An 8,699-nucleotide genomic window follows, 5' to 3' on the forward strand; every position below is an offset into this window, starting at 1 on the left:
GCCCACTTCTGTCCTAGGCCCGCGTTCTCCATCAGGCTGCGCCACGTGGACACCGGTGGTGGGGTGGCTCCAGGGGCAGCTGGGGTCCAGCCCGGAGATCATAGCCTCAGCCCTGGAGGGGGCGTGGATCCCCACCTTGGCCACCCTCCTCCACGCAGAGCTCCCTGGCAGACACTGGTCACTAGGCACAAAGGAGACAGGCAGGCCAGCGACGCCCAGACTGTATTTGTCCTGGGTATAAATTATGGTTACATTCAGGTAGTGACAAGGTACACACACGGCCTTGGTGCCGAGCCCACACAAACTCACTTAAATACAGAAGGACAGACACTCTGGCCACCACATACAGAGAACCACAGACCAAAACCAACACCAAGGCCTACAGAGCAAAATAAGTACACCAACAGGACACAACACACAGTCGTGTGCAGAGGCACATGATAGGAGTGTTCGCCACAAATGGCCACTACAGTGCATTTGTGCAGCTTTGGCAGAAGCTTGGGGGACGTGGCTGCCAGGGCCAAGCCCGGCCAGATGGCGCCAACAGCAGAGAGCCGGGACGGGAGGGGCGGAGGGGGTCGAGCTCCCGGGGGGACCCAGGAGACCGTCCTCCTGGGCCTGAGGCCAGACGCCGTGGGCCGTCTGAACTCTGCGTGGTGGAAGCCGGCCCCACACCCCTCCTGCCACGTCTCCGTCCCCACGAGCAGCAGCACGGAGACCCAGGAGCCTGGTCAGCTGAACAGACACTGGGACTGATTGTTGACAAGCAGGTGATTAAAGCTGGCTCCTCCCACTTCATACTTTGTAAACTTCCTCTGGGTCTCCTGGCCCTGGCCTGCCTGAGTGTGTTTCTGGTCCCTTCCAGGCACGCCCTGCCCCACCGTTGTGAGGGCCCAGCCCCTTCCGACTCTGCTGCTCCCTGGGCACGACCCCACCGTCTTCAGGCTGTTGGCCAAGCCCGCCTGGTCTCGGGGAGTGTCCCCAGGTGCAACCCTATCACATCGCAGGGCCACCAGCCAGACGCCTGGGCCCTCCAGCCCAAGCAGCTCATACAGCAGCGGGGCCGGACAAGAAGGCACCTTCCCCCGAGACACAGCACGTGCCCGTGCCCAGCCCTCATGGCCAGGGTGTCGTGAGTCTGTACTGGGCACACCCAGGGCCCACAGAGCTGGCTGCCCTGTAGGAGCATCTGGGGGGATGGCTTGGGACTCTGTGCTGCCCAGCTCAGCAGGCTCAGAGGTGGTGGCAGGGGTGGATGCAAAGGGAAAAGTGCCTGCCACCCAGGATGGTGGCCTGGACCCCGAGAGGCGAGAGCATTGGCCAGCCAAAGCCCTGTGCCCACCCTGTCATCAGAGGCCAGGGGAAGAAACACCTGCCACCCACTCAGCAGCTTCCACATGTCACAGGGATGAGGGGGAGACGCCCGCAGTCAGAGCCGTGAGCAAGTCCGTCCATGGTTGGCTGCAGCAGGTGCTGGTCAGGCAGACTGTTCCAGGGTGCTCTGCTACTTGGGGTCCCCTTCAGGGACAGGCACCCCATCTGCTCGGGCATCCTTGGGGGTCCCAGCCTTCCTGGGCTGCTTCTTGGTCTTCCTGAGCATATGGACCTGTCCCAGGGCCAGTCAGGTCAGAGGGCTGGGTGATGCTGCAGGTGCTATCAGCCCACTTCACCCAAGGGGACAGAGTAGGGGAGAAGCGGGGGCGGGGGGGGGGGAGGCACTGCTGTATCTTCAGTCTGGGTGCCCAGGGGGCCTCAGGGCTGGCAGGCCTCCCAGTATTAGAGAACAACTGGCTGCCAGAGCGGGCCATTCTGCACGGCCACGGCCTTCTGGCACCACGCCCACCACACGGCTGCGCAGGCCCCTCCCAGCTCACCCCACGTCGTACCTTGGGACCTGCAGCTGAGATGATCATGTGCCCGGGAGCCTGGACCCAGGGCTCACCATCTACCTGCACAGGCGTGGCCTTTAGGAGAGTTACACGGAAGTAGGAGCCCTGGGCGATGCGGATGCCGGAGCGCAGCCCGCCCTGGACCTGGCCCTGGGAGGGGAGAGGCCAGCTGGGCTCAGTGGGCCGAGGGGCCACACCAGGGCCCGCCTGCCTGCCCTCACTTACCATGTGCATGACGCCTGTCACCCCCACCACCTCTAGCAGCCCGTCATCCATGCGTGGCTTCTCGAACCTTGAGTCGCTGTCAGAGCCCCACAGGTCGGCCCCTGAGCCCCAGCTGCACCAAGGGAAAGGCGCACAGGTGAGGGGGGCCGCACCAGGGCCTGGAGCCCCACCTGAGGCCAGAGCCCCAGCCACTGGCACCTGGGGATGTTGATGAAGATGAGACCCTCAATGCTGGGCAGCTCCACCTCCCGCTGCTCCACCTGCAAACGGATCTCCCTGTGCAAACTGCGCGAGTGGCTGATCTTCTGCAGCCCGACCCGCACGTACACACCCTTGTTGTGGAGCCTGCGGAAGAGCACACCTACCGTCAAGGCGGCGCCTTCGACCTGCCTACGCGGGCCCCCAGATCCCAGCCCCTATCCGGTTCCCGCCGGCCAACCCCAGGAAGTGAGCCATCACCAGGGGGCGGCCAAGAGCAGCCCCAGGCCTCCAGCCTTGCTCCCCTGGCACCTGCTCGTGAACTTGCCGGGCTCCTCCTCCCGTGCGTGGTGGAAGTCCAGGCTTAGCTCTGCGTCGATGCCAATGCCACAGTAGTTACTCATCTGCACGATCTGAGGACAAGACCGTTTCGTGTGGCCCCGGCCAGCCCCCACCAGCTGGGTCCAGCCTTCTCGTCTCCAGCCCAACCCCGTCCCTGTTGTGGCTGCTTCTGTCCAGTGACTGCCCTGCCCAGTGACCACCAGCACCTAGGAGGAGGCAGGCAAGGCGCGTGTTGCCTGCAAGGATTGAAGCCAGCCTGAGACGTCCGCAGCAAGTCACTGCTCTCTGACAGGTAACAGGATGGCACTGGCAGGTACACCAGGTGGTGGCAGGGACAGGCATGAGTCCCTGGACAGATGTGGCAGAGCCGCCTGCAGGGGCCTCACCGGGGCACACGGATACCTTGGGAGGCTCCACGTCTGCCACGCTGTTCTCTGCACCTGCAGCCTCCTGAGCATCGAGCAGGATGGTCCAGCGGTCCATAAGCACGGCGTCAGCCTCGTCCACTGACACCAGCACAGAGAACGGGTCCTCTCCACTGTAGCCCGCCCCCCAGCGGAGGACCCGACCAAGGTCATTCCCTGGGACACAGGCAGGAGAAGACTGACCCTCCACACCCATCTACCACCCTCCCACCCCCACCCCCGGCCTTGACTGAAACATGGGATGTTCTGGCTGACCCCACCTGTGCCCAGAGGCAGGATGGCCACAGAAGGCTCTGGGCAGGCCAGACGGTGCCGCATCTCCTCCAGGGCAGCGAGCACCCAACCCACAGTGCCATCCCCACCGCATACCAGCACCCGGAAGCAGGGCACCTGGGAGAACATGTGGAACCTGGCAACAGGGAAACAGGAAGTGCTCTACCACCAGCCATTCCCATGCAGGTGCACAGCTGGTGGGGGCAGGGAGCAGCGACCCTGGGGCAGAAGGGGGGTGCAGCTCATCCCCCACACATAATGGCCTTGGGGGTTCTGATACGGAAACCCAAACTGTTCCCTCTGGCCTCTCACGAGCATGTGCAGGCACCCTTCCTGGGGCTTGCCGAACTAAGCAGCACAGCGGGGGACCACTATACTCACCCAGGAAGAGGCCCCCCATTGGTCAGCTCAAAGACCTGGTGAGGGTTCAGCAGCTTCCGGAAACTGCAGAGCAGGTCCCGGCCCTTGAGGCCTCCACTCTTGGGGTTCACAAACACGAGAAGGGGGCAGCAGTCTGGGGGCAGGTTCAAGTGCTGACAGATGGGGAACTGGGTTAGGACAGGTTCTCAAGGCCGCCCCATGAAGGCAGTGCCTGGTGTCCCCCACGGCACTGTCCAGGCAGTGACAGTCCTCCAGGCTGGAGCCAGCCCCCTCCCAAGGAGGGCACACTGGGGGCCCGGGGGCCCACATGGCCACCCCCCCTTGCTACTGACTGCTCAGGGCACCCCCCTCGGCAAAGGTGGCACCCAGAGTTGCTGGCCAGCGAGCGGAACAGAAATGAGGCCCGCCAGCCTGCAGCTCTGAGCACAAGGGCACGCCACACCAACTGTGACACTCGTCCCCAGATCATGCCCGCTGCTTGACCCGCACAGCCCAGAAGCCCAGGCTGGACCCCCACATGGGTCTCCACTTGCCCCTCCTGGAGCCACCAGGCGCCCCCCCCCCCGGGGGGAATTCGGCTCCCAGGGCCCCCACTGCCCCACACGGCAAAGACCAGCAGCCAGGTCACAGAGAGGCCCCGGGCCTCCTGGGGGCGAATGTCCACCTCCCAACAAACCGAGCTCAAAATCGTGTTCTGGAGACCATGGCAGGGGGCAGAGGCCCCCACGGTGGGGAGGGTGGCAAGGGCACTGGAGTCCCTACACTGGGTCTGGGGTCCTCACGGTGGGAGGTGCTGGGTAACAGGCACAGGACTGGCCATGGCTGAAGGCCAAGGACCCGCTTGGGAGTGACAGGTGACCCACAGGGGAAAGCTGCCTGGAGTCCTGTCACCTGCTCACCCCAAAGCAGGCAGCCGCCGGGAAACCAAGTGCGCGTCGGCACCTCCCACCCGGCTGCGACAGCTCTCGGAGGCCCTGACCTGCACACGCTTCATCCTCATCAGGACGGGGATGGCGCCCCGTCCTGACCGAGCTCAGGGTCGGAGGGGGCAGCCAGGACGAGTCACCCACCCAGTTAGAGACACTGAGGTCACTCTGCGCTAATTCTGCTTCACGTGGTCAGGGGTCAGGAGTTAGGGTACAGGGACAGGGCAGCCACAAACCCCTCTGGTGGGACCCTGGGGGCCAACAGGGCTGAGGACCAGAGGGCACTGCAGACGTGCGGAGCCTCGGGTGGGGCCCGGCCTGGCCTGCCCTGTGCTCACCCCCAGCTCAGCCTTCTGGACACAGCCTCCCAAGTCAGGGAGCCCCCCCTACTGGCAGGAGGTAGCCCAGTGTGATAGCGGGGGTCCCCAGGCTTCCTCCCAAGCAGGCGGTGTGGGGCCAGGACCCAGCGACCCCAGAGAAGGCAAGGGCCTGGCAGCACATCTGCACACACAGCCCTCAGGAGGCAGCCACTATGGGGCAGGAGCCGAGTCCTGTGGTCCTCTACCCATCAGCCACCACGCAGGCCTCTCACCCGGGGACCTCAGGCTCCTCCCTTGGTGTGAATTTGGCCACCACTCTGCGTGTCAGACAAACTGGTGGTGGGAGCCACGCCTCCCCAGGTGTGCCCCACAGCACCCACTCACCAGCACATCTGGGAGCACCAGGGCAGTGAGCGGCCGGCCCTGCACAGCCGTGTCCCTGACCAGCATGTACAGCCGCTCAGCCTCCGCAAAGCAGGCCACGTCCAGCACCACTGCACCTGCAGCAGGTACAGCGTAGGCTCAGGCCAGAGCCTCACCTCGTCCCACAGCCAGAAGGGACCTGGGCTCTGGCCATCCGACGGCACCCACATGATGCAGGGCCACCCTCCCTGTGGGACCTTTAGAGACGGCCAGGCTCAGGGACAGGATGTGGTAGGTGGGTGAAGCGGAGACCAGCAGGAGGCAGGGTGGAGTGGCTAGGGACACTCATCCCCGGGCCACCGAGCCCACTGGGACCCATGTTTTGGGGTGGGGGGGGCCCACAAGAACAGAGAACAGTGATGCGACTGAGAACACAGAAGGGATGTGGGGCTCATGGTAATGACTCCTCCCCCTTCTGGGTAGACCTGAAGTTTCCGTAAAAAAAGATGCAAACCCAAGGGCAGAAAAGGTTTTGGAGAATACGTCGTCTGTGCCTCAGTCACGTTTTAGCTTGTGTCACAGTCAGGAGGCAGGGGTGGCGGGGGGGGAGGGGGAGGGACAAACAAATGTTTCTCTCGCCTGTGGTTCCCCAAGAAAAAGGTCAGGTGCTAAGCAAAGTGAAACGCGAAAGCAAGGACAGGCCTTTCCATCTAACTGCAGGGAATGCCCTTTGGCCAAGTCTGATCACGGCCCACGGAGGAGTCTCACCTTGGGAGGAGTAGACGTGGCTCATGGACACCAGGCCGGCTGCAAAGACAGGCTGCCGTCAGGGGAGGCCCTGCCCCCCGGGGTGCGGCCCGCTCAGCACGGCCACCCCAGGCAGCCCCGCCCCTTCTCTCAGGCCGAAGCTGCTGCCACTTGGCCTGCAGGTTGGTTCCCAGCCCCCAGCCTTCCCAGTAAGGACCCCCCCCCGCCCCCAAGTCAGAGCCAAGGGCAGGAAAGGCAGAGACTGGACTTCAGGAGTCAGAAACCCCTTGACGGAGGTGAGCAGTCTGGGCCCTAGAGGTGAGAACGGAGACCCATCGAGTGGGAATCAGCTTGGCGAAGGCTCAGGCAGCGAGGAGCGGGGGAGGAGGGGACAGGAGAACCCGGCCTTGGCACACTGCCCTGCTCCCTGAACCCCGGCTGCCAGTAGCCAGCAGCCCCAGGTCAGCCCGGGCAGCCACACCTTTGGTGGCCACGGCCTCGTCCAGCAGGCTGCCATACTCCTGGGCGGACAGGCCAGGAGGCAGGCCACCGACAAACAGGCAGACGTGCGGGGCCACGGCTCTGCTCTCAGCCACGTAGAACCGCGTCTGGCTCATCTGCCGCAGGGACGTCTGCAGGGAGGGGGCGCGGTGCTGAGCCGGGCACTAGGGACAGCACCCCGCGGCCGGGCCCCTCCACCCTCCGCCCCCGGGGTGAACAGAAAAGGAGAGGAAGAACACACAGGCTTCCTCCCTTGGGACAAGCCACTCATCTCGGGGCCGGGGGGGGGGTCTGTGCCTCTAGACCCCACCTTCCGGAACAGGTGACATTAGGTCGCAGACAGACCTGCCAGGCCCCGGGGGTGGCACCGCCAGCCAGGATGAACATGGCATCCTGGGGGCAGACCCTCACTGTGAGGCAGAGGCCGCGGCCGAAGCCTGGCAGCTCCTCGGGGACCCGCATTCACACCCAATGACCTGCCGGATGTCGCGAAGCCGGCGGAGCAGGGGTTCGTCGTCCGGCAGCACTGTCCGCTGGACTGCAAGGGTGAGAGGCAGGGCCTGTCAGCACCGGGTGCCGCTGAGACCCGGGGGCGCCCAAGCGGCAGGTCGCTGGAGGCGTGGCCTGCAGGCCACCCACTCACCTTGCCTGCTACCCATGAGCACCTCCACCAGCTGGAAGCTCTCCGGACCCTCGGCCTGCGGGGGAAGGGGAGGGCGGAGTTTGGGGCGTCAGGCCTGGACTGCCCACTCCCCCAGGACCTTCACACAGGGCAGCCGGGCCCAGGAGGCTGGCCAGGCCCACGGCCTACGTACCTGGCACCCGAGCAGCGGAAGGACCTCCAGCACCACGGCCCGGGCAGTGCTCCGTGCGGTCACGCGGACGGACACGTAGGCCACACCCACCCTGCAGGGAACACGCTCAGGAGCCTGGGTCCCCCGGCCCCCGCCCCTCCCGACTCCCGCTGGCGGACCCTGGGCCTCGGGCCTGGGTCTCACTTGAGCCAGGCAGGGTAGACCTTCAGGACCTCCTGGGCGTGGGGCAGGGCGCGGATGATCCAGGCCTCGGGCACGGCCTCTCGGGCGCCAGGGCCTCTGCCGCCCTCCTCCTCTGCAATCCCTCCGCTCCAGGGCCTTCCCCGCGCCCCGGTGTCACCGGTCGGCACGGGCTGGGGCAGCGCCTGCAGCTCAAAGTCTCGAGGGTCCTCGGGGACGTAGTAAGCCCGCAGCGCCGCCTCCTGCGGGGTGGGGGCCGGATGTGGACAGGAGCCAGGGCCGTGGACGCCACGAAGCGCTCCCACGAGCGGGCCCCGTGGGGGCTCTTACCAGCACCTCCTCGCTCCTGGCCAGGCGGGGGACAGTGATGACGCGAAAGTGGTTTCGCTGCAGGGCATCGTTGCCGTCAAAGATCTTCAGGGTCTGCTTGCCTGGGCGCGAGAGAAGTGCATCCGATTCCGGGGGGCGGGGGGGCAAGGGCAGGGCCGGGCACAGCACGGGTGACGGCGTGAGGGGCGGGGGCGGGCGCCAGGCCCAGCTGAGAGGCACTTACTGGACTCCGGTGGCAGCACCTCGCGGCCCAGGCTGGCGGGGCCGCCTCCGTCCACGCCGTCGTCCCGCTCACCTGGCTCCGGGCCCGGGCTCTCGGGGATGCGGAAGCAGTGCGTCTTACTGAAGTTGCGGGACAGCAGGCGCACGCACCCCGGGGGCAGGACCATGCTGCGCAGGCGCCCGAACGCGCACTCGGGGGCGAGCGCCGCGGAGCAGGACGCGTGGGCCTGGAGAGCGGGGCACAGACCCGCCCTCAGCCGCTGCGCAGGGGCCCAGGCCGGACTGACGGCCGCGGGCCGGGCTGTGGGGGAAACGCGGGCGGGCAGCGCCACCCTCGGACCGAAGAATCCCCGACTCTACATGTGGGGTTCCCCGCCCCAACCGAGTGCGAGGCGGACGGGCGAGGATGGAAAGGAGGCCCCCCACATCCTCCGGAACGCAGCCCCACAGGCCCCGCCCCTCCACCCCACCTGCGCATGGCACCCCCCAGGACCCCGCCGCGCCCCACCTGTCCCCCGCACCCCCAGGACCCCGCCGCGCCCCACCTGTCCCCCGCACCCCC

General features: G+C 66.2%; 1 protein-coding gene across 1 annotated transcript in view; it reads right to left on the reverse strand.

The window, feature by feature from the left end:
- Positions 1-195: 195 nt before the first annotated feature.
- DGKQ (diacylglycerol kinase theta) overlaps positions 196-8,699 on the reverse strand; it is a 15,572-nt gene continuing 7,068 nt past the window's right edge. The window contains exons 6-22 of the mRNA XM_039220382.1: positions 8,139-8,364; positions 7,916-8,016; positions 7,589-7,827; positions 7,406-7,496; positions 7,234-7,288; positions 7,067-7,128; positions 6,571-6,721; positions 6,111-6,149; positions 5,364-5,479; positions 3,734-3,885; positions 3,340-3,488; positions 3,057-3,235; positions 2,625-2,725; positions 2,313-2,459; positions 2,115-2,226; positions 1,887-2,039; positions 196-1,606 (exon numbers count right to left, since the gene is read on the reverse strand). Of these exons, the coding sequence (XP_039076313.1) occupies positions 1,505-1,606; positions 1,887-2,039; positions 2,115-2,226; positions 2,313-2,459; positions 2,625-2,725; positions 3,057-3,235; positions 3,340-3,488; positions 3,734-3,885; positions 5,364-5,479; positions 6,111-6,149; positions 6,571-6,721; positions 7,067-7,128; positions 7,234-7,288; positions 7,406-7,496; positions 7,589-7,827; positions 7,916-8,016; positions 8,139-8,364 (2,175 nt within the window). The 3' untranslated portion in view covers positions 196-1,504. The remainder of the gene's footprint in view (positions 1,607-1,886; positions 2,040-2,114; positions 2,227-2,312; positions 2,460-2,624; positions 2,726-3,056; positions 3,236-3,339; positions 3,489-3,733; positions 3,886-5,363; positions 5,480-6,110; positions 6,150-6,570; positions 6,722-7,066; positions 7,129-7,233; positions 7,289-7,405; positions 7,497-7,588; positions 7,828-7,915; positions 8,017-8,138; positions 8,365-8,699) is intronic.

This window comes from Hyaena hyaena, unplaced genomic scaffold, assembly GCF_003009895.1.
Source record: "Hyaena hyaena isolate Hyena2069 unplaced genomic scaffold, ASM300989v1 scaffold_886, whole genome shotgun sequence".
Lineage (NCBI taxonomy): Eukaryota > Metazoa > Chordata > Mammalia > Carnivora > Hyaenidae > Hyaena > Hyaena hyaena.